We start from the raw sequence: 26973 nt of genomic DNA, 5'->3' as shown, positions 1-26973 counted from the left end.
ACTTATATTTTTAAAAACACATATATGTAATTACATCTGTAATTAATTTCTGTAATTACATTTATAATTACACCGTCAACCCATCCCTTACACCTTAACCCACCCTTAAATCTACCCATACCACCAAACCTGTCCCTAACCTTACCCGTATCCCTCCTCAATAGCAGCAATAGTGTTTTGCAATACAGTATGAACACAATAAGTACGTTGTACTTATTTTTTGATGCAATTACATAGTAAAGGCCACCTAATATAAAGTGTGACCTTTATTTGAATTTTTTTAATAACGCTATAAATGTCCTTAGTGTCACTTTTGATCAATTTAATGTGTTTTTGCTGAATAAAAGTATTAATTTCCTTAAACAAAAATGTAATGTATTGAAAATTTAAAATAACTTTTAAAGTATTAATGTTAAAGAGTTCTTTTATACAGTCACAAACTGTTGTTTTGCAGCATATTTCCTGTCTTCTGTAATGTTCTTTCTTTTTCACACTGATGTCGTCACATGGCAATGTACCAGTGATAAGATCTTTCAATATCTTCAAAGCTTTAGTTCTTATTATCTTTATTTATATTTTTTATTTAATGATAAGATTGTACACAGTTTAATTCATTCCCGAATGAAGGCAAAATGATGACAAATGTGACAGTACAAAAGTTTATTGATAAGTGCAATTTAACCATCTGTTTGGTTTTGGTTTCCAAAACAGTTGGGGAATATTATGCTGATGTTGAAGTGATAAGTCTAAAGGCACCACAGCAATTTATTATGTGGTTCTGATAGCACACCAATGTTATATAAGAAAATTATCTTTGTAAAGATAAATTGCTTACATAAGTCTCTATAAATAATATTGACCCCATAAAAATTTTATTTGCTGTAAAATGCATGTAAACCTTTTATTCAGATACCAAATTCAGCTATTATATAATCACAGCTAAGTAACATAACTATTAATAGAAATAGTAATAGGATTACTATTAATGGAATGAATTATTTTTAGCAATACCTTAGGACTAACATACAAATAAAGAACTCTTTATGCTTTTACTAAAAGTCTCAGAGGAGCAGTTATTTTCATTTATATTTATCGCACATTGTCATTTCCTCTGGCACATATTACATGATAATTATTTTATAATTACTTTTTTCAAATGTAAATGCATAACTGATGTCAGCTGAATATTTATTTTAATATGTAGAAGTTAGTACATCCCCTGCTAATTTCATATCAGTGTAACAGTCCAATAGGTAGCTGAATTTGTCTGCACACTACAAAAATTCAAAACAGACCAAAAAGGTCTACCAAAAATTTAGTTATTTATTTTTCATATACAAAAGTGAAAAAGTGACAAAAAATGTGCAAAGTGTATTAAAAACAGAGCAGAGAGCAGACGTTTCAGCCCATGCTTTCTTCAGTGCTCATGAGGCAAAAAAAGCAAACCACACTTAGCTCACACTGCAGGTCTTAATGCTCAGATCGGATTTTTTGCTGAACTCCGATTTTTTTTTTGCGCTGTTGTTCACATTGTCATTTAAATGCGACTACCATCAGTCTCGTGTGTAAACCGTATACGGCCCAGAAGTGACCCGCATGCACAGAAGAAGACGTGACGCACTGTGTTTGCGGAAATAAAAATGGATGCTGCTCGTGTTAGCGCGTGTTTAGCAATTTTTAAGTTAATGTGCAATGGGAGCCTAAATAACGAAGTGATGAGAAGAACAATATTAAGAAGGAGGGCACGATTTCCTCCAGCGCAGAATTGTGACGTCTGTCGTATTTCAATGACGTAAAAATCGCATGTAATGCCACATGGCCGTTCAGACAGAAGTCGCATTGCAAAATATCGGATATGTATCCGATTTAGGACCACATATGAAAGTGGCCTGGGCCTGATTTGAAAAAAATCGGATTTGTGCTGTTCAGACTGTCATAAGAAAATCATATATGGGTCACATTTGGGCAAAAAGTCGTATTTGGGCCACTTTAGCCTGCAGTGTGAACCTAGTTTATATAGGCCCAATTGCAAATTGCTGACAGCTGATCTTAATCAATGAGGGATAATTGTCATACCAACAATTTCTCTTTACAAAAAACAAGCAAGATCCATCTCTTCAACTCAAAAAGCCTCTCTTTGTAACAATTTACTGTCACGGTTACCACCTCTCCTATGCAAAGGAACCCTCTCAATGCCCAGGAACTTTGCAAACTCAAAATGACGAAAAATCTGAGAAGTGTGATCCTTTCTCCTGATAGCATTCATATGTTCAACAATTCTAGTGCGTAATGCACGTTTTGTTTACCAACATACAATAAAGGGCAAGAACACAAAATTATATATATTACATGTGATCAGTTGTTTAATTTGATAAATTTTACCCGTTTGTGGATGTGTAAATGAGTTGCATTATATCAGTGATATGTGTATGATATAAGTGTAACACACACATTGGCACATTGCACAGATTTTATTGCAGCAGGCCTAAATTTTCATCTTATCTATGATTTTAGATTCTCGCAAATTGTACTTAAAAGGCCAAAGGTATTTTTACTTGCACGTTATTGTCAATTCAGTCCATGGTTTATGAGAGATACCATATCTAACAGCATCCTAATAAATCATCCCATATGGCAACACCCAGTTTCTATAAAAACCATGAGGTCCTGAAGCTCCTCTGTACATTTTCCTTCCTTGAGGTACCCTAGGTATGTCTAACCGAAATACAGCTTAAAATCTTTATTTCTGCTATTAGTTTATATGTAATTAATAAAACTCTTCTTTTATTCTTACAGAGAAATTAGAAATCAACATGGGAAAGCTTACGCTCGTTGCAGGTAATGTGTTGAAATAATAAGTGAAATACTAGTGTGTTTTATTCATTCTTTTATATTTGTCATTTACATGATATCATTGCATATTCTAGGTTTGGGATTGGTGCTCTGCCATGTTGGTAAGTCATTGAGTATCTACTGCATCATCATATCACATTCATTGTAATGAATTATTATTAACTGATATGCTCAAATCAGAAAGATCTTGAAATGTCTTCTTTGTGTATCCATATCCAGCCTTCTCCATGGAAATGGGCTGCTACTTCACCAACTGGTCTCAGTACAGACCTGGAATTGGAAAGTATATGCCCTCAAATGTGGATCCTTTCCTTTGTACACACCTTTTCTATGCTTTTGCAATGATCAACCATGCCAACGAGCTTATCACCTATGAATGGAACGATGAGACTCTATACAAAGCCTTCAATGAACTCAAGAACACGTATGTATTAGTTACTATATAACGTTGGTCAGTTTCTCGAATCATGTATGATGTTTTTGTGAGAGTGTGAGGTAATTTACTAAATGAATACTATCACAAAATCCTAAAATATCACCATTATCCTCACAGAAATCCCCATCTTAAAACTCTCTTGGCTATCGGTGGATGGAACTTTGGTTCAGCACAGTACGTATTCTGAAAAAAAAATGATGAAGTTTAGTTTTATGTTGTCAAATGAAATACAAAAACATCTAAGCCTGTTCATTAAATCCATCCCAGGTTCTCCATCATGGTGTCCAATGCTGCAAACCGTCAGAAGTTCATTCAGTCCTCCATCAAGTTCCTGAGAACTTACGGATTTGATGGTCTGGACCTGGACTGGGAATATCCAGGATCAAGAGGAAGTCCACCCGAAGACAAACAAAGATTCACACTGCTGTTGAAGGTGGGTCTGATTGTAATACAGTGTCTTCTTAAGCAAATGGAGCACTTTCTTTACTTGATCTCTTTTCATGTTGAGTCAAGTATCCTTGATTCATATAGTGCTTCATACAATAATTTACACATTATTCAGCTCCGGTCAGTTAGGTGTTGATTCAGTTCAGAGATAGGTAGCTCAACTGAAAACAGTTGTGTCGTTATTCATCAGTTTGATGTTTATTCATTTATTTATCACTGTTTTGTTTTTTTTGTAGGAAATTATTGAGGCCTATGAGGCTGAGGGCAAAGCTACTGGCAGAGCTAGACTGATGCTGACTGCTGCTGTACCAGCTGGCAAAGGGACAATTGATGATGGATTCGAGATTGCAGAGGTTGCAAAGTAAGTATGACGACACTGAATCATAAGAGTTACAAAATGGCAGAGCAATGAGGTGAAAATAAGCCACCAAGACCCTGTTTGATTTGTGTAACCTTTTTTTTTTCAGGTACCTGGACTTAATCAATGTGATGACTTATGACTTCCATGGAACTTGGGAAAGATTCACAGGACACAACAGCCCCCTGTACCAAGGCTCAAAGGATGAGGGAGACCTGATCTACTTTAATACAGTAAGAATTGATATACTGTAACATAATTTATCATGAGGTTTTCAAACCTCCCGAAGGAATCCTTTTTAAAATGAGAGCTCTCCTCCTCATTCAGGACTACGCCATGCGCTATTGGAGGGACAACGGCACCCCTGTGGAGAAACTCAGAATGGGTTTTGCAACATATGGTCGCACTTTCCGTCTGTCATCTGCAGATACTAGTGTTGGAGCCCCAGCTAGTGGACCTGCTTCAGCTGGAACCTACACTCGCGAGGCTGGATTCTGGTCTTACTATGAGGTGGGAGCTTTGGAGTCATTTTGTCCAAAATGGAAAGTAAAATGAATGAAATTTATAATACAATACTGTCAATATCTGTATAGATCTGTGGATTCCTGGAGGGAACAACACTCCAGTGGATTGAGGATCAGAAGGTGCCCTATGCCGCAAAGAATGGCGAATGGGTTGGATTTGACACCAAGGAGAGCTTCGAAACTAAGGTATTTTTGAGATTTGAGTATTGATTTACTGGAGTTCAGTTGGAATGTCAGTATTTGTCAGCAACTGACTAGGAACTAACTATTTTGCTTTCAATTTATAGGTCCGTTATCTGAAAGACAAGAAGTTTGGTGGAGCCTTCGTCTGGGCACTTGATCTGGATGACTTTGCAGGACAGTTCTGCAATCAGGGGAACCATCCTCTCATGGGCCATTTGCGCAATCTTCTGGATATTGGTAAGTCTTTACTAATTACTAGGTGGCGCTGTTCACCTTAAGCTGCTCAGGTAGTTTGTGGTAAAATTCAAAATTGCAGACAAGTAGGCATGTTATGGCTGACTTTGGTAAAACTGTCAACACTGTACTGTGAGTCAAGGAATCTTTATAAACCAAGCTGAATGTTTGGAAAGTTATAAACATTTTTCATATACTTTTATAAACTTTTTAGAACCAGTAGGTGGCAGTGCCACCAAATTTCACAGACAAACTGACACCTATCAAATCGGGTTTCAATAATAGTGTTAAATATTACAAGCAAAAGAAAAGCTAAAAAGCTCCCTAGCTAATGCTAATATGCCATTATTTTTATCAGAATTGCCTCCTCTGCCTCCAACCACCACCCTCAAACCCGGACAAACAACCACAAAAACCACCACAACCACCACCACCACCACTCATGCTCCAGGACCAGGATTCTGTAATGGAAAGCCAGATGGACTCTATCCTCATCCTGAAGACCCCAACAAATATTATAACTGTGCAGGAGGCCACACTTACATGGATAACTGCGGTCCAGGCACTGTGTTTGATAACAGCTGTAAGTGCTGTGGCTGGCCCAAACACTAAGGGATCACTACTGTGAAAACAGTAAAACAGGACACTGCAGATTTGCATAGCACACAAGAAGAATGTGTGGACTGAACATAATTAATGTGCTTTGTTTTTCCATTTGAATGTATAAAACGTGTTTTTTCTCTCCCCTGTAAATCTATTCATGTGATTGCTGTTAGTACAATCGCTGTACAAATGCATCATTTATAAAGAAACATAAAAAATAAAAAAATAAATTAAAAAATGTGCACAACTCAAAAAGATTTTTAACTCATCAATAAACAACATGCAGCCATCATTAAAATGATTCTGGATACATTAGAAACAGAATGCATGGTGGGATCAATAAAAAAAAAACATCAATCTATTAGTGTTCTGTGAGATGCTAGATGTTTTATCATCATACTCATCAATACTTATCAATAATCAAACCAGAACAAAACACTTCCAGCAGATTAACTGCAATTTTTGCAAGAAATATTTAGTAATTGTAACTGACTTCTTGCATATTTTCATATTAGAGAATTAAAATGACAAATCTTGGTTAATTTATGACTGTTCTTTTTTTATTATTATTGTTTTTTTTCCAACTTTTATTAATTTTTGTTACAAAACCCACATGAACACTACAGAATATCAAATTATATAACATTACAGAGTATACTTTCCCACCCCTACATTTATCAAACAGAAAATAACATTAAATATAATAAGTTATATAATAAAGTAATATATGAAAATACAAAAATTAAATGAAATTTAAATAAGGATAATGAATTAACATTCACTGATGTATTAAAAAAAATATATATATATTTTTTTTTTAAATATTATAGCACATTGGATTTCAAATTATAGTCATCATTACATAGCATTTCACTTTATATTTACAAATTGCCTAAAAGGGGACCACACCTTTTTAAAACATCTGCTTTACCTCTTATTGGTAACTCGACTTCCACGACACCGATACATTTGAATATATGGTTCTGAAGGCTGACTCTCTTACTATCATTCTACTCTATCGTCCTCCCAAAGCATTTTCAAACTTTTTTTCCCAACTTAGTGAACTGTTAACCCTTGCCTGCTCCATGTCTTCTCCTGTTCTCCTGCTTGGTGACTTTAATATACATGTTGATGTTGTTTGCTCTAACACCACTCAACTACTGTCTGTTTTTGAATGCTTTAATTTGTCTCAGCATGTTAATTTTCCTACTCATTCTCATGGTCATGTCCTTGATTTGATCTGTACCTCAGGTGTTGGTATTTGTTCCATCTCTTCCTCTGATACTGGTATCTCTGATCATAAACTCATAGACTTTCACTTTAGTTTGCCAATACATGATAAATCTGCAAAGACTGTTATATCCTACCGTAATTGTAATAATGTTGATGTCACATCATTTTGTTCCTCTATTGTTTCCTCTAATCTTTCTGATGTTTTTGATTTATCTTCTCCTTCACTGATTCTTTCAAATTTTAACTCCATATTATCTGATATTTTGTCTGTACATGCTCCTGTTAAGACTAGAACTGTTCCTTCTACTCATACTTCTCCCTGGTTTACCCCCGACCTTCACATCCTCAAGAGCTCCAGTCGACGGCTTGAACGTCTCTATAGGAAAACTGGCCTCACTGTTCATCACCAAGCCTTTCTTGAACATCTCAAAAATTACAAATCTGCCTTACACTTAGCACGCTCTAGTTTTGTTTCTGCCATGATTAATAAAGCTTGTAACAGGCCAAAAGCACTATTCGACACAGTAAATAAACTTACCAAACCCCCACCTAATGATACTGCAGGTTCAGCTGAATTCTGCTACTCCTTTCTAAATCATCTTCTAGACAAGACGGCTGCCGTCCACCAGGGCTTTTCGAACAGCACTATCAATTTTAACTTTGAGCCTAATCCCTCTGGTCATTCCCTATCCTACTTCTCTCTTACTAATCCTTCCTCTGTCTCTGAGCTTATTTCGAAATCCAACTCCTCTACCTGTCGACTAGACCCAGCTCCTACTTCTCTCTTAAAACAGTGTCATTCGGTAATTTCTGCACCTATCTCTCATTTCATAAATGCTTCGCTTGTCACTACTACTTTTCCTCAGTCACTTAAAATCGCTGCAGTTACCCCGGTTCTCAAAAAACCCAATCTCGATCCTTCAGTTTTATCCAATTATCGTCCCATTTCAAACTTGCCATCTGTTGCTAAATTACTGGAAAGTACTGTAGCAGCCCAGCTACGGTCCTTCCTAGTGGCAAATAATTTCTTTGATCCATTTCAGTCAGGCTTCCGTCCAAAACATAGTACAGAAACTGCCCTTGTAAAGGTAGTTAATGATTTATTACTCTCTTTCGATACCGGCTCTCTATCGTTACTTCTGTTACTAGACCTCAGTTCTGCCTTTGACACTATCTCTCATGATTTACTCATCTCTCGACTTTCGGCTGTGGGTATATCTGGTACTGCTCTTTCCTGGTTCTCTTCATATCTATATGACAGACACTTTTACATTTCTGCTCGGGATTTCAGATCCCCCTACTGCCCCCCTGAAACAAGGCGTCCCCCAGGGTTCCGTTCTGGGGCCTTTGCTGTTTATTATTTACATTTTACCACTGGGTCAGATACTACAGCGTCACGGCTTTAGCTATCATTTTTATGCTGATGACATCCAAATCTACACGTCATGCAGGCCTTCCCTATCCACCCAAATCGACAAAATTTCTGTTTGCGTGCAGGATATTAAAACTTGGCTTAACTCTAATTTTCTGAAACTAAATATGGAAAAACCGAGATCATCATCATTGGTACTCCAGCACTTACCACCAAAGTTCCGCTGACTTTACTTGTGATATTACTGGCACTCTAATCACTCCATCTAGTATCGTTAGAAATCTCGGTGTTATGTTTGACCCATCTCTTTCATTTCAGTATCATATTAACTCTCTCTCTAAATTGGCATTTTTCACTTACGACGAATTGTCCAGCTCTGTCCTTTCATAAGTACCAAAGACAGAAACTCTCATTCACGCTTTTGTCTCATCTCGTCTCGATTACTGTAATGCCCTCTTCATTGGCTTGCCAGCTACCACTATTGCTAGATTACAGTATATTCAAAACTCAGCCGCTCGTATTCTCACTCGCACCAAGCGTTCAGCCCACATCACCCCTATTCTAGCTGATCTGCACTGGCTACCAGTGGCCTATCGCATCAAGTTTAAAATTATCCTGCTTACTTTTAAAGCCTTGAATGGTCTGGCCCCTTACTATCTCTGCAATCTGCTCCACCCCTATTCTCCACCACGTTCATTGCGGTCCTCTGATTCTCGCCTTCTCACCATCCCTCGATATCAGCTCTCTTCCATGGAGGGCAGATCGTTCAGTGTTGTTGCCCCTAAATTATTGAACTCTCTACCCAGATCACTCTGTCTTGCCAATAGCCTGTCTGAATTCAAATCGCTGCTCAAAACTCACTTGTTTTCAGAATGTTATCTTTCTTAGTTAACTTCTGTTTACTTTGTTTTATGTTGTTGTGATGCCCTATTAAATTGTTATCACATTTGTGGTAGTTTTTGTAATTTTATAAAGAAATGTTTGTTCTTAATTTTGTTCAGGGGTAATTAACCTGTGTCTACCATTCATTTGCACTAATATATTTTATATAGCGGGCAGGAGTAATTGTGGAGTTCGTCAGCAGGGGGCAGTGTGGCGCGTATTGTGCTTTCGGGGCGCTACGTCAGTTTGTCCCGTTTTGCGGTCTTTCTCTTTCTGCTGAGCGAGATGAGAAACGGACGCAGACTTTGCCTCTTCTCACTTATTTCTCCTGTTTCAGGTTGGTAGACTAGTAAATTAAGTTAAATTTACTGAAATATAGTATGTTTATATGTCGCTGAATGTTTCAAGGTTCGTGTGAGAAGGCTGTTTTATGAAAATGTGGATATATGTATATATAACAACAGTTGTATGTTCGCGCCCGGTGACGTCATCTATTACTACCAAGGTCACGTGGAACAGAGTTTTATTTCTAGATTTTTGAACATTTTTGTAAAGTTAAATAGTTTTGAAATGTATGATATTGTGTAATATGTCAAAAGCTAGTGTTAAAACCAAACGTTTTATATTCTAAAAGTGGTATAAAAACATGTTAGAAGTCTGTCAGCTCATGCATTGTGTAAGAGTAGAAAATGATGCTAGTTGAAAACGGAAAATGCATTTAAGAACTATATGCAAGCGAAAACATAAACTATGTTTTATATTAAGTTGAAAAAGAGACAACTTACAAGATAACAGTGGTGATTGTCATTGTGATTTATTTGATCATACACAGTTTATATCTCAGTAATTGCTGAAAGATAAAAAAAAGACAAATTGTATTTTATTTTTGAATAAAATTGTGTTTATAACCAAGTAGGATTTTAATTGTGATTGTGTAATAAATCCTCTTGGCTCTCTTTCTGCTGAGCGAGATGAGAAACGGACGCAGACTTTGCCTCTTCTCACTTATTTCTCCTGTTTCAGAGCGAGAGCATATAAGCCGTTTACACGATACCAGCCGGTACTTGTAACAGTTTATTGGGGGCTCGTCCGGGATCACTCCCACCTGGTGGCCGGAAGCTGATCCAGTGATACTGCAACCTCGGACCAAAAGTGACCTGATGCAACCAGCGAGCTGCAGCCAGTGAAAGAAATCTCCAAATAACATCAATCCAGTCTACTAATGAAGAGGTTACCGTAATGAACAACGAATGATGACTGTGCAGTGCTGAAATCACCACTCGTCAAGAACAGCGCGTGAATTGTAATCCTGGACTTTGGTGCCCAAGTGCGTGGAATTGGGAAGCAGTTATGGCGGATAGTGAGAGGAAAAGGTTGGTGTGGGACATCAAAAAGACTCTGCTCACTCTTTCCGTAGATGAACTGTTCCAGATTGCCAAGTCAGTGGGTGCAGTGCCAGGAACAGATGAGTCTCGTCAATTCTACAGATGAGGAGGGTTGTTTTGAGTACATTTGCAGTTTCATGTCCAGTGGGCCTTTACTAGAGTTAGAGGATTCTGGGCTGGCACATCTATTAAACTTAAGGGAGGTAATCGACACAGTTATTCAGGATCGTACTTTACAAGTTGCAGTAGCAGTTGATGTATTGGGCAGTGGGAATGTAAGTCATGCTAATGATAATGTTGACCCAACTGATGAAAGTGATGCTACTGATTTTGGGATTGCTAGTGCAACCCACGTGACACCCTCCACGGCTAGTGACACACATGACACAGAGCTGCAGAAAATACTTACTAGTTATGAGGAGCTAAGTAGGCAGATTATGCAGTGCAAACATACACACACTCCACAGTCTGTACCCCAGTCATCTGTAAAGATAGGACTCACCTCACAGAGTAGTAATGTAACAGACACCAGAGGTTTAAGTGAAAACTCAACACCACTAACACATGACAAGTTGCTCTCTTTAAGAGAGTTGTCGTACCTCCATCGCAGAGAATTGAAGATTCAAGGGGGTCAGATTGGGGACCAGGGGTCAGATCTCAGCTACAACAGTGTCTGTCGGCAGATGGGAGACGGTTTAAAGGAGCAGTTCAGTGATGCAGAAGTTGTAAGAGCTGTCCTCAAAGTCATCAAGCCAGGAACTTTTAAAGACATGTTGATGAATAAGGATGATCTGACTGTAGAAGAACTGAAAGCCTTTCTTCATTCCCACCTGGGTGAGCAAAGCAACACCGAGCTGTTCCAGGAACTCATGTGCACCAAACAAAAAGACAGTGAGACACCCCAACAGTTCCTATACAGAGTCATTGGACTTAAACAGAAGATCATGCTAGCTTCAAGACATGCTGACACAGGTGTTAAGTACAGTGCAAGCACAGTGCAGGATGTGTTTCTTCATACCGTGTATCAGGGCCTAGGTCATAAACATGATGATGTCCGCAGAGAGCTGAAGTCATTGCTTGGGGACACCGGAGTATCGGATGAGGAAATCCTGAAACAGATGAAGAAAATAATGTGCGATGAAAGTGAAAGGCAGCGAAGGCTAGGTCCAGCCACCCGCCAAAGGCTAACAAATGTGCATAGTGCTCAGTCTGAAGTCAGCGCTGCCCAGGGTTCTAGTGTAAGGGATAAGGTGCCGGAAACAGATGTGATCCAGCAGTTAACAGAAAAACTTGAACAGCTTACAGGTGTGGTTGAGCTCATGAGACAGTCAATGCAGACACCGGCGACGGGACAGTTCAGCTACAATGGGAAAGGTAGAGGAGACCGCAAGAGAGAGAAACAGTATGGCTGTGACAAGTGTGTGGAACAAAATCGTCCTGACTGTCCTCATTGTTTTCACTGTGGTGAAGAAGGCCACCGGGCAGTGGGTTGTCTAAAGAGACCAACACGTCAGGGAAACTGGAACCGGTCTCTGCCGAGGGACAAACAGTGACCGGGTTTCAGCGACCGTCCCAACCTGACACTTGTCATACTGATCAACCTGAAAATGAAAGACTGACAAAAGACTCAAACACTCACACAAAAGATAAAATCACGGAAAAGAAACAGAAACAACCAAACAAGACAACCAATCCGTTCACTCAAGACTCACCTCACAGCAAAAGGGAACGCCTAGCCAAACTCATTGGAAGGAGAGCTCTCACCCATTGTAACCTAAACGGACTAGCAGTCAGTGCCCTGTTAGACACTGGTGCTCAAGTAAGCATGATCGATAGAGACTGGAAGAGTAGATACTTACCTGACACTCCTGTTAGACCACTCAGTGAAATAATTGGTGAAGAAGACGAGTTAAGAGTGTATGCGGTGAACGGTGACGTTCTCCCGTTTGATGGTTGGGCTGCCCTTACAGTCAATTTGATGGGGAATGAAGACCCTAATCTGTCAATCACTGTGCCTTTTCTTGTCAGCAGTCTTGCTCTGGAAAGACCACTGTTAGGTTTCAACGTGCTGGAAGAGATGATACAAGAACAACCTGAAAAGCTGGTTTCAACTCTAGTCGTCTTACTCTGTAATGCCTTGTGTATACCAGCAGAGAAAGCAGAGCTAATGGTGAACTTCATCCAAGCTAGCAAACCCTCTGTGCAGTACGGGCACCTACGGACAGGCAGACAGGACATTGTTATCCCAGCAGGTCAGGTAGCCTGGGTCAAGTGCCAACTTCCTCCTCACATGAGTACATCTGACACAGTCTTTCTATTTGAGCCTGATGACAACAATGTGCAGTTGACAGATCTGGATGTGGGTGAAGGCCTGTTGGAGGTACAAAATCCAAGAAAACCCTATGTAGCTGTACCTGTGGGTAACAACACTAAACATACAGTAACTCTGCCGAGAAAGACAGCACTTGGTAGCATCCACTGTGTTGAAAAAGTGATCACCACAGACTCACCTGAAACACCCAAGCCCACAGTGACTGTTAACAGTGCTGTATCAACACCTGTGGACGCCCGTCCATCGTCATGGCAACCTTCTATCGACCTCAGTCACCTTGATGAGACACAAAGGGAAAAAGTCAACAAAATGCTGTGTGAAGAAGCCGGAGCTTTCGCACGTGACAGAAATGATATTGGATGTTTACCAAGCCTACAAATGTCGATCACCCTCACAGATGAAATTCCTGTGCAGAGGGCATACTCCATGATACCGAAGCCACTGTTTAAAGAGGTAAAGGAATATGTGCAGGAGTTGCTGATGAAAGGCTGGATAGTTAGGTCCAAATCCCCATATGCCGCCCCAGTTGTCTGTGTTAGGAAGAAAGATGGCAGCCTACGTCTTTGTATTGATTATCGCCTCCTGAACAAAAAGACTGTACCTGATCGACATCCGCTGCCCAGAATACAAGACCTGACCGATACACTGGGGGGCTATACCTGGTTTAGTATTCTCAACCAAGGAAAAGCTTACCATCAGGGTTTCATCGCCGAGGGTTCACGTCACCTGACTGCCTTCATCACCCCGTGGGGGCTCTACGAATGGGTCCGTATCCCATTTGGACTCTCGAACGCACCAGCAGCATTCCAGCGGAGCATGGAGGAGGTGCTAGGCACACTCAGGGATGAATGCTGCATCCCATATCTGGATGACGTGCTCTGTTATGCCAGAACATTCGATGAGCATGTGGAGGCTCTCCGTAAAGTGCTCCAGGCTCTCCAACAGCACGGAGTAAAACTGAGGCCTGAAAAATGTGAATTGTTCAGACAAGAAGTCAGGTACGTCGGGCGCCTTGTGTCAGCTGATGGTGTCAAGATAGACCCAAGGGACTTTGAGGCAGTCAAAACCTTGACAAGCAAGACACCACAGACAGTTGGTGATGTAAGGAAACTGACAGGTGTCTTAGGATATTATCGCTCCTACATCCGGGATTTTTCCAGGATCGCCAAGCCAATCTATGAGTTGCTCCAAATCAAGCCAGGGAAAGCACAGATTCCAAAACGGGGTAAAACAACCAAACGCCCACAGCTGCCTTCCGAGAGCCTGTTGACTGGACTCCTCAACATCAGGAAGCTTTAGAACAACTGGTAGATCTCCTTGTAACTCCACCTGTTTTAGCCTACCCTGACTTCAACCTACCATTCACGCTGCATACAGACGCCTCAGACCAGGGCCTGGGGGCTGTCCTCTATCAGCGCCAGAATGGAAAACTGAGAGTCATTGGCTATGGCTCGAGAACGTTGACACCGGCTGAACGTAATTATCACCTGCACAGTGGAAAACTGGAGTTCCTCGCACTGAAATGGGCTGTGTGTGAAAAGTTCCGGGACTACCTGTACCACGCTCCCCATTTCACTGTGTACACGGACAACAACCCCTGACCTATATCATGAGTACAGCAAAACTCAACGCTGTTGGTCATCGGTGGGTGGGAGAACTCTCAGACTTCCGGTTCGACATCAGATATAGGCCTGGAAAATCAAATGGAGATGCAGACACACTGTCTCGGCTCCCGTTGGACATGGGGAAATATGAGGTGGTTTGTACAGAGGAGCTCTCGAACGAGGCAGTACGTGCTACATGGGATGGGAGTCAGGCAGCAGAACGGAAGGATGTGGCCTGGGTTGCAGCACTTAACATCGTTCCCGGATCCTCCTCCACAACCTCATTGTCACCTGCCGACTATCAGCCATGATGATCTTGTTAAAGCCCAGAGAGAGGATCAAGCAATAGGCAAGATTATTGAGTTAAAGGAGTCAAACAAAAAACTGACGGACGACATACGCCAAACTGTTAGTGGAGCCACCCGAAAGCTGCTGCATGAGTGGAGTAAGTTGCACCTTGAAGACGGCCTCCTTTACAGAAGGACAAACCAGCACAAACAGTTAGTCCTCCCTCTGAAACACAGGTCAATAGCTCTGAAGTACCTACACAATGAGATGGGTCATGTAGGCACAGAAAGAGTACTCCATCTTGCTCGGGAAAGGTTTTACTTGCCCTTTATGGCGAAAGAAATTGAAGACTATGTCACCCGAAAATGTCCCTGTATCAGATCTAAGAAACCCACAACACACACTCGAGCTCCTATGGGCAGCATCACATCTAATTTCCCTTTAGAGCTTGTGTGTATTGATTACTTGCATCTGGAAACCAGTTGTGGAGGATATGAGTATATCCTAGTAGTGATTGACCATTTCACTAGATTTGCTCAGGCATATCCCACGAAGAACAAGAGCGGGAAAACAGCTGCTGAGCGCATCTTCAATGATTTCATACCCCGGTTGGGATATCCATCCAAACTTCATCATGACCAGGGTCGTGAATTCGAGAACAAGCTATTCCAATCATTACAGCGGTTGGCAGGGGTTGGCCACTCACGGACGCCGCCTACCACCCACAAGGCAACCCAGCTGAGCGGTTGAACCGCACCATCCTCCAGATGTTAAGAACATTGACTGATAGTGAGAAATTGCGGTGGAAGGACCACCTTCCGCATGTTATACACGCATACAATTGCACCAGACATGAATCCACCGGCTACTCACCGTTTTCCTCCTCTACGGCCGTCACCCACATCTCCCAGTTGACTTGCTGTTTGGGTTGGTTGGAGAAAGGGAACCATACTCACCTAGAGGATTTGCAGAGAAATGGGCGAAAAGATGACAGAAGCCTACCGCATTGCTAGCGAGAATAGTAAAAGTCCAGTGCAAGGGAAAAGTGATGTATGACAAGAAGACAAGAGGGTGGTACTGCAACCAGGGGACAGAGTTCTGGTCCGGAACCTTGGTGAACGTGGAGGACCAGGAAAACTAGGCGTACTGGGAGAAGACTATATACATAGTCGAACGTCAACTTGGTGAGAACCCAGTGTCGTTGTCTGCCCTGACACTGGAAACAAACAGAAAAGCAGGACACTGCACCGTAATCTCCTGTTGCTGGTGAACGACTTGCCTGTCGATGTTACTCCATCTGACATCAGACCTATCCCTGAGAAGAAAACACATAACAGACAAAACCAAGACAGAATGACAGACACTCAAAGACAAGCAGACACGAGTGAGGATAGTGAAAATGATTCAGATGATGATTCTGGCTCGAGATACTGGTTAAGGAGGCCAATTGTAAGGACAGAGGAAAGACCTGTTATCTACCAGGAGCAACTCACCCAGTATCCAGTGATTCAGGGGTCAGAACCAACACCTGTAAGAAGAGAAAGTCATACGGTGCCTGAACACTTACCAAACCCTACTGAGACAAGACATAACAGTGATGAAAACTTACCTTTATGCACTGAACATGTAGAAGAAGAAGAAAACAATGAACACCAAGACTCTGACTCAGAAGCTCGACCTTTGACCCCTCCTGTAGAAAACACTCAGTCAGACATTAGAAGGTCTGCTTGTGAGAGAAGGCCACGCCATTTCCTCACATATGAGTCATTAGGTGAACCGTCAGTTCAGGCACACGCCACAGTTAACTCAATGACTGTTTACCCAGCACCTTATGTACCTGTCATAGAAGCGTCTCATCACACTACACCTGCACTCTCACTCTTTCCATACATACCGCCTTATTGTATGCCATATCCGTATCCACTCCATTACCCTCAGACACCATACTTACCATATTCTTACCAAGTTCCAGCCACATACAGTCCACCAACTATGCTTGTTCATTGAATAGAGATTTGAGCATCAAAGTTAAGAGTTAAAAGGGTTTAACGGTTTTGACAAAGATTTTTGCAAATGTCAGGAGCCATTTTTTTTTTTGTTGTCAGGGAGCGTGTGATGCCCTATTAAATTGTTATCACATTTGTGGTAGTTTTTGTAATTTTATAAAGAAATGTTTGTTCTTAATTTTGTTCAGGGGTAATTAACCTGTGTCTACCATTCATTTGCACTAATATATTTTATATAGCGGGCAGGAGTAATTGTGGAGTTCGTCAGCAGGGGGCAGTGTGGCGCGTATTGTGCTTTCGGGGCGCTACGTCAGTTTGTCCCGTTTTGCGGTCTTTCTCTTTCTGCTGAGCGAGATGATAAACGGACGCAGACTTTGCCTCTTCTCACTTATTTCTCCTGTTTCAGGTTGGTAGACTAGTAAATTAAGTTAAATAACTGAAATATAGTATGTTTATATGTCGCTGAATGTTTCAAGGTTCGTGTGAGAAGGCTGTTTTATGAAAATGTGGATATATGTATATATAACAACAGTTGTATGTTCGCGCCCGGTGACGTCATCTATTACTACCAAGGTCACGTGGAACAGAGTTTTATTTCTAGTTTTTTGAACATTTTTGTAAAGTTAAATAGTTTTGAAATGTATGATATTGTGTAATATGTGAAAAGCATGTTAGAAGTCTGTCAGCTCATGCATTGTGTAAGAGTAGAAAATGATGCTAGTTGAAAACGGAAAATGCATTTAAGAACTATATGCAAGCGAAAACATAAACTATGTTTTATATTAAGTTGAAAAAGAGACAACTTACAAGATAACAGTGGTGATTGTCATTGTGATTTATTTGATCATACACAGTTTATATCTCAGTAATTGCTGAAAGATAAAAAAAAGACAAATTGTATTTTATTCTTGAAACTGTCTATTTCATGAGAAAACATTGTGTGTTTATAACCAAGTAGGATTTTAATTGTGATTGTGTAATAAATCCTCTTGGCTCTCTTTCTGCTGAGCGAGATGAGAAACGGACGCAGACTTTGCCTCTTCTCACTTATTTCTCCTGTTTCAGAGCGAGAGCATATAAGCCGTTTACACGATACCAGCCGGTACTTGTAACATTGTATATTACTCTTTGGATTTCTGATGTTGTTTTCCTCGCATTTCTGATGTTTATTGTAAAGTGTCCTTGAGCTCTGGAAAGGCGCTATATAAATAAAACTTATTATTATTATTATTATTGCATATGTTAATTTTTCAAGAGCAAGGTTGTCAGACATTTCTTTAATCCACTGTGAAAGAACAGGTCTTTGGATGTTTTTCCATACTAAAGCAACAACACGTTTAGCTTGTATTAAACTGAAATCTATGAGCTTCTTTTTATTTGGATTTACTGACATATTTTCAGGATATATATGCAATAAACAAAGCTTTGATTCCAAAGGAATATTTTGATGGGTGGTCAAAGGAGAAGTAAAACATAGCTGTTCGAAGCTGTGTCGCCCAGTAGTATAGTTTTATGTTTGGCACTTGAAGCCCTCCACGATCGTATGGTAGGTAGAGGAGGGATAGACGTAGCCGAGGTCGTTTATTATTCCATATTAGATTAGATTAGATTAGATTAAACTTTATTGTCATTACACAAGTACAGGTACAGGGCAACGAAATGCAGTTTAGGTCTAACCAGAAGTGCAATAGCAGCAAGTGCAGTATATACAATGGTTGAATAAGTGCAGGACAAGGATATGTACTGAATATATGTATAAATATATATAGAAAGATGGTTATTAATATAAACAGAATTTACAGGTGAATATGTATAGTGAATAAATATACAGATGGCTATTACTATAAACAGAATTTACAGGTGATATGTACTATCAATATAATATATATACAGATGACTATTACTATAAACAAGGTGTAAAAGTGCAGTGGAAGTGATTGCATATTACAATGAGACATACGGTGCAAAATGTTAATGTAAACATTGATAATGTAAACATTGATAATGTAAACAACAGTCGGCAGTGCAAATGAGCATAGTCCAATTTAGGTATGGTAGTGCAAGATACAAAAGTAAACAGTTGTTACTGTAATAAAAATTTACATTCAGTAGTGCAAATAAGGCCGATGTGAGGTAGGAGAGAATAGTTAATAATATATGAGGAAGTGGATCAACGGGGGTTAGAGTTCAGTAAAGAGACAGCTCTGGGGAAGAAACTGTTCTTTAGTCTGCTGGTCCTGGTCCGGAGGCACCTGAAACGCCTACCGGTGGGCAGGAGAGAAAACAGTCTGTGGGCTGGGTGAGAGGAGTCCTTAAGGATGCTGCGAGCTCGATGCAGACAGCGTTTTCTCTGGATGTGTTCGATGGCAGGTAGTGGAGTCCCTGTGATGAGCTGGGCAGTTTTCACCACCCGCTGCAGTGCCTTGCGCTCCGCAACAGAGCAGCTCCCATACCATACTGTGACAGAGTTGGTCAGGATGCTTTCTATTGCGCAGCGATAGAAGTTCACCAGGATAGCAGAGGAGAGCTGATTCTTCCTCAGTGTCCTCAGAAAGAAGAGGCGCTGGTGAGCCTTCTTGACCAGGCTGGAGGTGTTGGTTTTCCACAACATGTCCGCCGAGATGTGGATCCCCAGGAACTTGAAACTGGAGACACGCTCAACAGCCATTCCATTGATGTGGATGGTGTCGTGTGTGCCTCTTGACTCCTTCCTGAAGTCCACGATGAGCTCCTTCGTTTTGGTGGTGTTGAGGAGCAGGTTATTTTCAGTGCACCATGTGGCCAGGTGCTGGATCTCCTCCCTATAGGCAGTCTCATCGTTGTTACTGATGAGGCCAATCACCGTGGTGTCGTCTGCGAAGTTGACGATGGAATTAGATCCATACACAGGCTTGCAGTCGGAGGTGAAGAGGGAGTAGAGAAACGGGCTTAGCACACAGCCCTGTGGTACACCAGTGTTAAGTGTGATGGATGTGGAGCAGGTGAATCCTGATCGAACATTCTGGGGTCTGTTGGTCAGGAAGTCCAAAATCCAGTTACACATTGAGGTATTGATGCCCAGGTCTCCAAGTTTGGCTATTAACTTGGTTGGGATGACAGTGTTGAATGCTGAGCTGAAGTCAACAAACAGCATACGTGCATAAGTGTTCTTATTGTCCAGGTGAGTGAGCACAGAGTGCAGTGCCATGGAAACTGCATCCTCTGTGCTCCTATTGCTACGGTAGGCAAACTGGTGTGAGTCCAATGTGGATGGTAGAGAGTCTTTTAGGTGTTCCAGGACCAGCCGCTCAAAGCACTTCATGACGATGGGTGTGAGTGCTACAGGGCGGTAGTCATTGGGGCACCTCGGACTAGAGTGTTTTGGCACTGGCACAATGGAAGTGCATTTAAAGCATGTTGGTACGGCTGCTTGGGGAAGTGACAGGTTGAAAATGTCTGTAAAAACCCCAGCGAGCTGCTCTGCACATGCCCTGAGAACATGACCAGGGATGTTGTCTGGTCCAGCAGCCTTGTGCGCGCTGATCCGGCTCAGTGCCTTGCAGACATCTGTGGAGGAGAGTATGATTGGTGGGTGGTCAGCTGAGGGATTGAGCTTGGTGGCAGTTTCTCTGTTGTCTCTTTCAAAGCGAGCATAAAAGTAATTTAGCTCGTTCAGGAAGTTGACATCAGTGGCTGCGGTTCATATGTTACCATATGAACCTTTACCAGGTTCATATGGTAACATACCATATGAACCTGGTAAAGGTTTTTTTGAGGGTGGAAAGAAAAGTATTGGGTAGTGGAAGAGGAATAGATTGAAAAAGGTATAGAAATTTAGGTAGGATCGACATTTTAATTATGCTTATACGTCCCACTAAGGAAATGGGCATTGTGCTCCATTTGTCCAAGGATTCCATAACTCCCTTCAGTAACGGATCATAATTAGCGGGGACTATATTAGCTATATCAGGCGTAATTTTAATTCCTAAATAAGAGAAACCATCAGATTCATTGGTAAATTGTGTATGACTCAAGGGGGCTTTTCTCTCTTGATCATTTAATAATAGCAGAATACTTTTACTGTTATTGATTTTATAGCCCGAGAATCTTCCAAATTTTCCCATAATATTTATAAGTGCGGGAATGGAGTTCTTTAAATTGGTTAGAAATAGAACAATATCATCTGCGAACAGAGACATATGATGATCCCTCTCTCCTATCTTCATACCCTTTATGCTTGGACTTCTTCTAATAGTCATGGCCAGGGGTTCAATTGCAAATAAAAACAATAAAGGTGATAACGGGCACCCTTGCCTTGTACCTCTAGCCAGGTTAAATAGCTTTGAAATATTTCAAAGCTTTTAAATATTTTGTTCCTAATCCAAAGCGTCTAAGTGACTCAAACAGGTAATTCCACTCAATTCTGTCAAATGCTTTTTCAGCATCTAAAGACAGAATTGCATGATAATACCAACAATTTCTCTTTACAAAAAACAAGCAAGATCCATCTCTTCAACTCAAAAAGCCTCTCTTTGTAACAATTTACTGTCACGGTTACCACCTCTCCTATGCAAAGGAACCCTCTCAATGCCCAGGAACTTTGCAAACTCAAAATGACGAAAAATCGGAGAAGTGTGATCCTTTCTCCTGATAGCATTCATATGTTCAACAATTCTAGTGCGTAATGCACGTTTTGTTTTGCCAACATACAATAAAGGGCAAGAACACAAAATTATATATATTACGTGTTGTTTTACATGTGATCAGTTGTTTAATTTGATAAATTTTACCCGTTTGTGGATGTGTAAATGAGTTGCATTATATCAGTGATATGTGTATGATATCAGTGTAACACACACATTGGCACATTGCACAGATTTTATTGCAGCAGGCCTAAATTTTCATCTTATCTATGATTTTAGATTCTCGCAAATTGTACTTAAAAGGCCAAAGGTATTTTTACTTGCACGTTATTGTCAATTCAGTCCATGGTTTATGAGAGATACCATATCTAACAGCATCCTAATAAATCATCCCATATGGCAACACCCAGTTTCTATAAAAACCATGAGGTCCTGAAGCTCCTCTGTACATTTTCCTTCCTTGAGGTACCCTAGGTATGTCTAACCGAAATACAGCTTAAAATCTTTATTTCTGCTATTAGTTTATATGTAATTAATAAAACTCTTCTTTTATTCTTACAGAGAAATTAGAAATCAACATGGAAAGCTTACGCTCGTTGCAGGTAATGTGTTGAAATAATAAGTGAAATACTAGTGTGTTTTATTCATTCTTTTATATTTGTCATTTACATGATATCATTGCATATTCTAGGTTTGGGATTGGTGCTCTGCCATGTTGGTAAGTCATTGAGTATCTACTGCATCATCATATCACATTCATTGTAATGAATTATTATTAACTGATATGCTCAAATCAGAAAGATCTTGAAATGTCTTCTTTGTGTATCCATATCCAGCCTTCTCCATGGAAATGGGCTGCTACTTCACCAACTGGTCTCAGTACAGACCTGGAATTGGAAAGTATATGCCCTCAAATGTGGATCCTTTCCTTTGTACACACCTTTTCTATGCTTTTGCAATGATCAACCATGCCAACGAGCTTATCACCTATGAATGGAACGATGAGACTCTATACAAAGCCTTCAATGAACTCAAGAACACGTATGTATTAGTTACTATATAACGTTGGTCAGTTTCTCGAATCATGTATGATGTTTTTGTGAGAGTGTGAGGTAATTTACTAAATGAATACTATCACAAAATCCTAAAATATCACCATTATCCTCACAGAAATCCCCATCTTAAAACTCTCTTGGCTATCGGTGGATGGAACTTTGGTTCAGCACAGTACGTATTCTGAAAAAAAAATGATGAAGTTTAGTTTTATGTTGTCAAATGAAATACAAAAACATCTAAGCCTGTTCATTAAATCCATCCCAGGTTCTCCATCATGGTGTCCAATGCTGCAAACCGTCAGAAGTTCATTCAGTCCTCCATCAAGTTCCTGAGAACTTACGGATTTGATGGTCTGGACCTGGACTGGGAATATCCAGGATCAAGAGGAAGTCCACCCGAAGACAAACAAAGATTCACACTGCTGTTGAAGGTGGGTCTGATTGTAATACAGTGTCTTCTTAAGCAAATGGAGCACTTTCTTTACTTGATCTCTTTTCATGTTGAGTCAAGTATCCTTGATTCATATAGTGCTTCATACAATAATTTACACATTATTCAGCTCCGGTCAGTTAGGTGTTGATTCAGTTCAGAGATAGGTAGCTCAACTGAAAACAGTTGTGTCGTTATTCATCAGTTCGATGTTTATTCATTTATTTATCACTGTTTTGTTTTTTTTGTAGGAAATTATTGAGGCCTATGAGGCTGAGGGCAAAGCTACTGGCAGAGCTAGACTGATGCTGACTGCTGCTGTACCAGCTGGCAAAGGGACAATTGATGATGGATTCGAGATTGCAGAGGTTGCAAAGTAAGTATGACGACACTGAATCATAAGAGTTACAAAATGGCAGAGCAATGAGGTGAAAATAAGCCACCAAGACCCTGTTTGATTTGTGTAACCTTTTTTTTTCCAGGTACCTGGACTTAATCAATGTGATGACTTATGACTTCCATGGAACTTGGGAAAGATTCACAGGACACAACAGCCCCCTGTACCAAGGCTCAAAGGATGAGGGAGACCTGATCTACTTTAATACAGTAAGAATTGATATACTGTAACATAATTTATCATGAGGTTTTCAAACCTCCCGAAGGAATCCTTTTTGAAATGAGAGCTCTCCTCCTCATTCAGGACTACGCCATGCGCTATTGGAGGGACAACGGCACCCCTGTGGAGAAACTCAGAATGGGATTTGCAACATATGGTCGCACTTTCCGTCTGTCATCTGCAGATACTAGTGTTGGAGCCCCAGCTAGTGGACCTGCTTCAGCTGGAACCTACACTCGCGAGGCTGGATTCTGGTCTTACTATGAGGTGGGAGCTTTGGAGTCATTTTGTCCAAAATGGAAAGTAAAATGAATGAAATTTATAATACAATACTGTCAATATCTGTATAGATCTGTGGATTCCTGGAGGGAACAACACTCCAGTGGATTGAGGATCAGAAGGTGCCCTATGCCGCAAAGAATGGCGAATGGGTTGGATTTGACACCAAGGAGAGCTTCGAAACTAAGGTATTTTTGAGATTTGAGTATTGATTTACTGGAGTTCAGTTGGAATGTCAGTATTTGTCAGCAACTGACTAGGAACTAACTATTTTGCTTTCAATTTATAGGTCCGTTATCTGAAAGACAAGAAGTTTGGTGGAGCCTTCGTCTGGGCGCTTGATCTGGATGACTTTGCTGGACAGTTCTGCAATCAGGGGAACCATCCTCTCATGGGCCATTTGCGCAATCTTCTGGATATTGGTAAGTCTTTACTAATTACTAGGTGGCGCTGTTCACCTTAAGCTGCTCAGGTAGTTTGTGGTAAAATTCAAAATTGCAGACAAGTAGGCATGTTATGGCTGACTTTGGTAAAACTGTCAACACTGTACTGTGAGTCAAGGAATCTTTATAAACCAAGCTGAATGTTTGGAAAGTTATAAACATTTTTTATATACTTTTATAAACTTTTTAGAACCAATAGGTGGCAGTGCCACCAAATTTCACAGACAAACTGACACCTATCAAATCGGGTTTCAATAATAGTGTTAAATATTACAAGCAAAAGAAAAGCTAAAAAGCTCCCTAGCTAATGCTAACATGCCATTATTTTTATCAGAATTGCCTCCTCTGCCTCCAACCACCACCCTCAAACCCGGACAAACAACAACAAAAACCACCACGACCACCACCACCACCACTCATGCTCCAGGACCAGGATTCTGTAATGGAAAGCCAGATGGACTCTATCCTCATCCTGAAGACCCCAACAAATATTATAACTGTGCAGGAGGCCACACTTACATGGATAACTGCGGTCCAGGCACTGTGTTTGATAACAGCTGTAAGTGCTGTGGCTGGCCCAAACACTAAGGGATCACTACTGTGAAAACAGTAAAACAGGACACTGCAGATTTGCATAGCACACAAGAAGAATGTGTGGACTGAACATAATTAATGTGCTTTGTTTTTCCATTTGAATGTATAATACGTGTTTTTTCTCTCCCCTGTAAATCTATTCATGTGATTGCTGTTAGTACAATCGCTGTACAAATGCATCATTTATAAAGAAACATAAAAAATTAAAAAATAAATAAAAAATGTGCACAACTCAAAAAGATTTTTAACTCATTAATAAACAACATGCAGCCATCATTAAAATGATTCTGGATACATTAGAAACAGAATGCATGGTGGGATCAATAAAAAAACATCAATCTATTAGTGTTCTGTGAGATGCTAGATGTTTTATCATCATACTCATCAATACTTATCAATAATCAAACCAGAACAAAACACTTCCAGCAGATTAACTGCAATTTTGCAAGAAATATTTAGTAATTGTAACTGACTTCTTGCATATTTTCATATTAGAGAATTAAAATGACAAATCTTGGTTAATTTATGACTGTTCTTTTTTTATTATTATTGTTTTTTTTCCAACTTTTATTAATTTTTGTTACAAAACCCCCATGAACATTACAGAATATCAAATTATATAACATTACAGAGTATACTTTCCCACCCCTACATTTATCAAACAGAAAATAACATTAAATATAATAAGTTATATAATAAAGTAATATATAAAAATACAAAAATTAAATGAAATTTAAATAAGGATAATGAATTAACATTCACCGATGTATTTAAAAATATATATATATATATATTTTTTTTAAATATTATAGCACATTGGATTTCAAATTATAGTCATCATTACATAGCATTTCACTTTATATTTACAAATTGCCTAAAAGGGGACCACACCTGTACATGCTCCTGTTAAGACTAGAACTGTTCCTTCTACTCATACTTCTCCCTGGTTTACCCCCGACCTTCACATCCTCAAGAGCTCCGGTCGACGGCTTGAACGTCTCTATAGGAAAACTGGTCTCACTGTTCATCACCAAGCCTTTCTTGAACATCTCAAAAATTACAAATCTGCCTTACACTTAGCACGCTCTAGTTTTGTTTCTGCCATGATTAATAAAGCTTGTAACAGGCCAAAAGCACTATTCGACACAGTAAATAAACTTACCAAACCCCCACCTAATGATACTGCAGGTTCAGCTGAATTCTGCTACTCCTTCCTAAATCATCTTCTAGACAAGACGGCTGCCGTCCACCAGGGCTTTTCGAACAGCACTATCAATTTTAACTTTGAGCCTAATCCCTCTGGTCATTCCCTATCCTACTTCTCTCTTACTAATCCTTCCTCTGTCTCTGAGCTTATTTCGAAATCCAACTCCTCTACCTGTCGACTAGACCCAGCTCCTACTTCTCTCTTAAAACAGTGTCATTCGGTAATTTCTGCACCTATCTCTCATTTCATAAATGCTTCGCTTGTCACTATTACTTTTCCTCAGTCACTTAAAATCGCTGCAGTTACCCCGGTTCTCAAAAAACCCAATCTCGATCCTTCAGTTTTATCCAATTATCGTCCCATTTCAAACTTGCCATTTGTTGCTAAATTACTGGAAAGTACTGTAGCAGCCCAGCTTCGGTCCTTCCTAGTGGCAAATAATTTCTTTGATCCATTTCAGTCAGGCTTCCGTCCAAAACATAGTACAGAAACTGCCCTTGTAAAGGTAGTTAATGATTTATTACTCTCTTGCGATACCGGCTCTCTATCGTTACTTCTGTTACTAGACCTCAGTTCTGCCTTTGACACTATCTCTCATGATTTACTCTTCTCTCGACTTTCGGCTGTGGGTATATCTGGTACTGCTCTTTCCTGGTTCTCTTCATATCTATATGACAGACACTTTTACATTTCTGCTCGGGATTTCAGATCCCCTACTGCCCCCCTGAAACAAGGCGTCCCCCAGGGTTCCGTTCTGGGGCCTTTGCTGTTTATTATTTACATTTTACCACTGGGTCAGATACTACAGCGTCACGGCTTTAGCTATCATTTTATGCTGATGACATCCAAATCTACATGTCATGCAGGCCTTCCTATCCACCCAAATCGACAAAATTTCTGTTTGCGTGCAGGATATTAAAACTTGGCTTAACTCTAATTTTCTGAAACTAAATATGGAAAAAACCGAGATCATCATCATTGGTACTC

General features: G+C 40.2%; 2 protein-coding genes across 4 annotated transcripts; both read left to right on the top strand.

The window, feature by feature from the left end:
- The first annotated feature begins 1343 nt into the window (after positions 1-1343).
- Positions 1344-24693, top strand: LOC131549336 (acidic mammalian chitinase-like). 3 transcript variants are annotated; one of them, XR_009273384.1, is made up of 13 exons: positions 1344-2709; positions 2797-2838; positions 2928-2954; positions 3073-3277; positions 3407-3463; positions 3557-3722; positions 3973-4097; positions 4204-4327; positions 4422-4604; positions 4688-4804; positions 4906-5038; positions 5394-5713; positions 24640-24693. XR_009273384.1 is itself a non-coding variant. In XM_058791420.1 (13 exons), the coding sequence occupies exons 3-13, from the start codon at positions 2814-2816 to the stop codon at positions 5645-5647; spliced, it is 1416 nt and encodes a 471-aa protein (XP_058647403.1). In that variant the 5' UTR covers positions 1344-2282; positions 2611-2709; positions 2797-2813; the 3' UTR covers positions 5648-5995. The 3 variants fall into 3 exon arrangements, 2 of the variants coding, with proteins under 2 accessions (XP_058647403.1, XP_058647401.1); XM_058791420.1 differs by lacking the exon at positions 24640-24693 and having other exon boundaries at positions 1344-2282; positions 2611-2709; positions 5394-5995; XM_058791418.1 differs by lacking the exon at positions 24640-24693 and having other exon boundaries at positions 5394-5995.
- On the top strand, positions 22032-24971 carry LOC131549337 (acidic mammalian chitinase-like). The gene is made up of 10 exons (XM_058791421.1): positions 22032-22080; positions 22199-22403; positions 22533-22589; positions 22683-22848; positions 23099-23223; positions 23330-23453; positions 23548-23730; positions 23814-23930; positions 24032-24164; positions 24520-24971. Exons 1-10 carry the CDS (start codon positions 22032-22034, stop codon positions 24771-24773), a joined length of 1413 nt encoding a protein of 470 aa, XP_058647404.1. The 3' UTR covers positions 24774-24971.
- Positions 24972-26973: the final 2002 nt, after the last annotated feature.

This window comes from Onychostoma macrolepis, chromosome 11 (assembly GCF_012432095.1).
Source record: "Onychostoma macrolepis isolate SWU-2019 chromosome 11, ASM1243209v1, whole genome shotgun sequence".
Taxonomy (NCBI): Eukaryota; Metazoa; Chordata; class Actinopteri; order Cypriniformes; family Cyprinidae; genus Onychostoma; species Onychostoma macrolepis.
This window is presented reverse-complemented; position numbering and strand designations above follow the sequence as displayed.

Bases quoted from the DNA above. Each gene is read 5' to 3' on its own strand.
- LOC131549336 (XM_058791420.1), top strand. From the start codon at position 2,814: ATGGGAAAGCTTACGCTCGTTGCAG. The intron at 3,278-3,406 runs GTATGTATTAGT...TTATCCTCACAG, and splicing joins TTCAATGAACTCAAGAACAC to AAATCCCCATCTTAAAACTC. The intron at 4,805-4,905 runs GTATTTTTGAGA...TTCAATTTATAG, and splicing joins AGGAGAGCTTCGAAACTAAG to GTCCGTTATCTGAAAGACAA.
- LOC131549337 (XM_058791421.1), top strand. From the start codon at position 22,032: ATGATATCATTGCATATTCTAGGTTTGGGATTGGTGCTCTGCCATGTT. The intron at 22,081-22,198 runs GTAAGTCATTGA...ATCCATATCCAG, and splicing joins ATTGGTGCTCTGCCATGTTG to CCTTCTCCATGGAAATGGGC. The intron at 22,849-23,098 runs GTGGGTCTGATT...TTTTTTTTGTAG, and splicing joins GATTCACACTGCTGTTGAAG to GAAATTATTGAGGCCTATGA.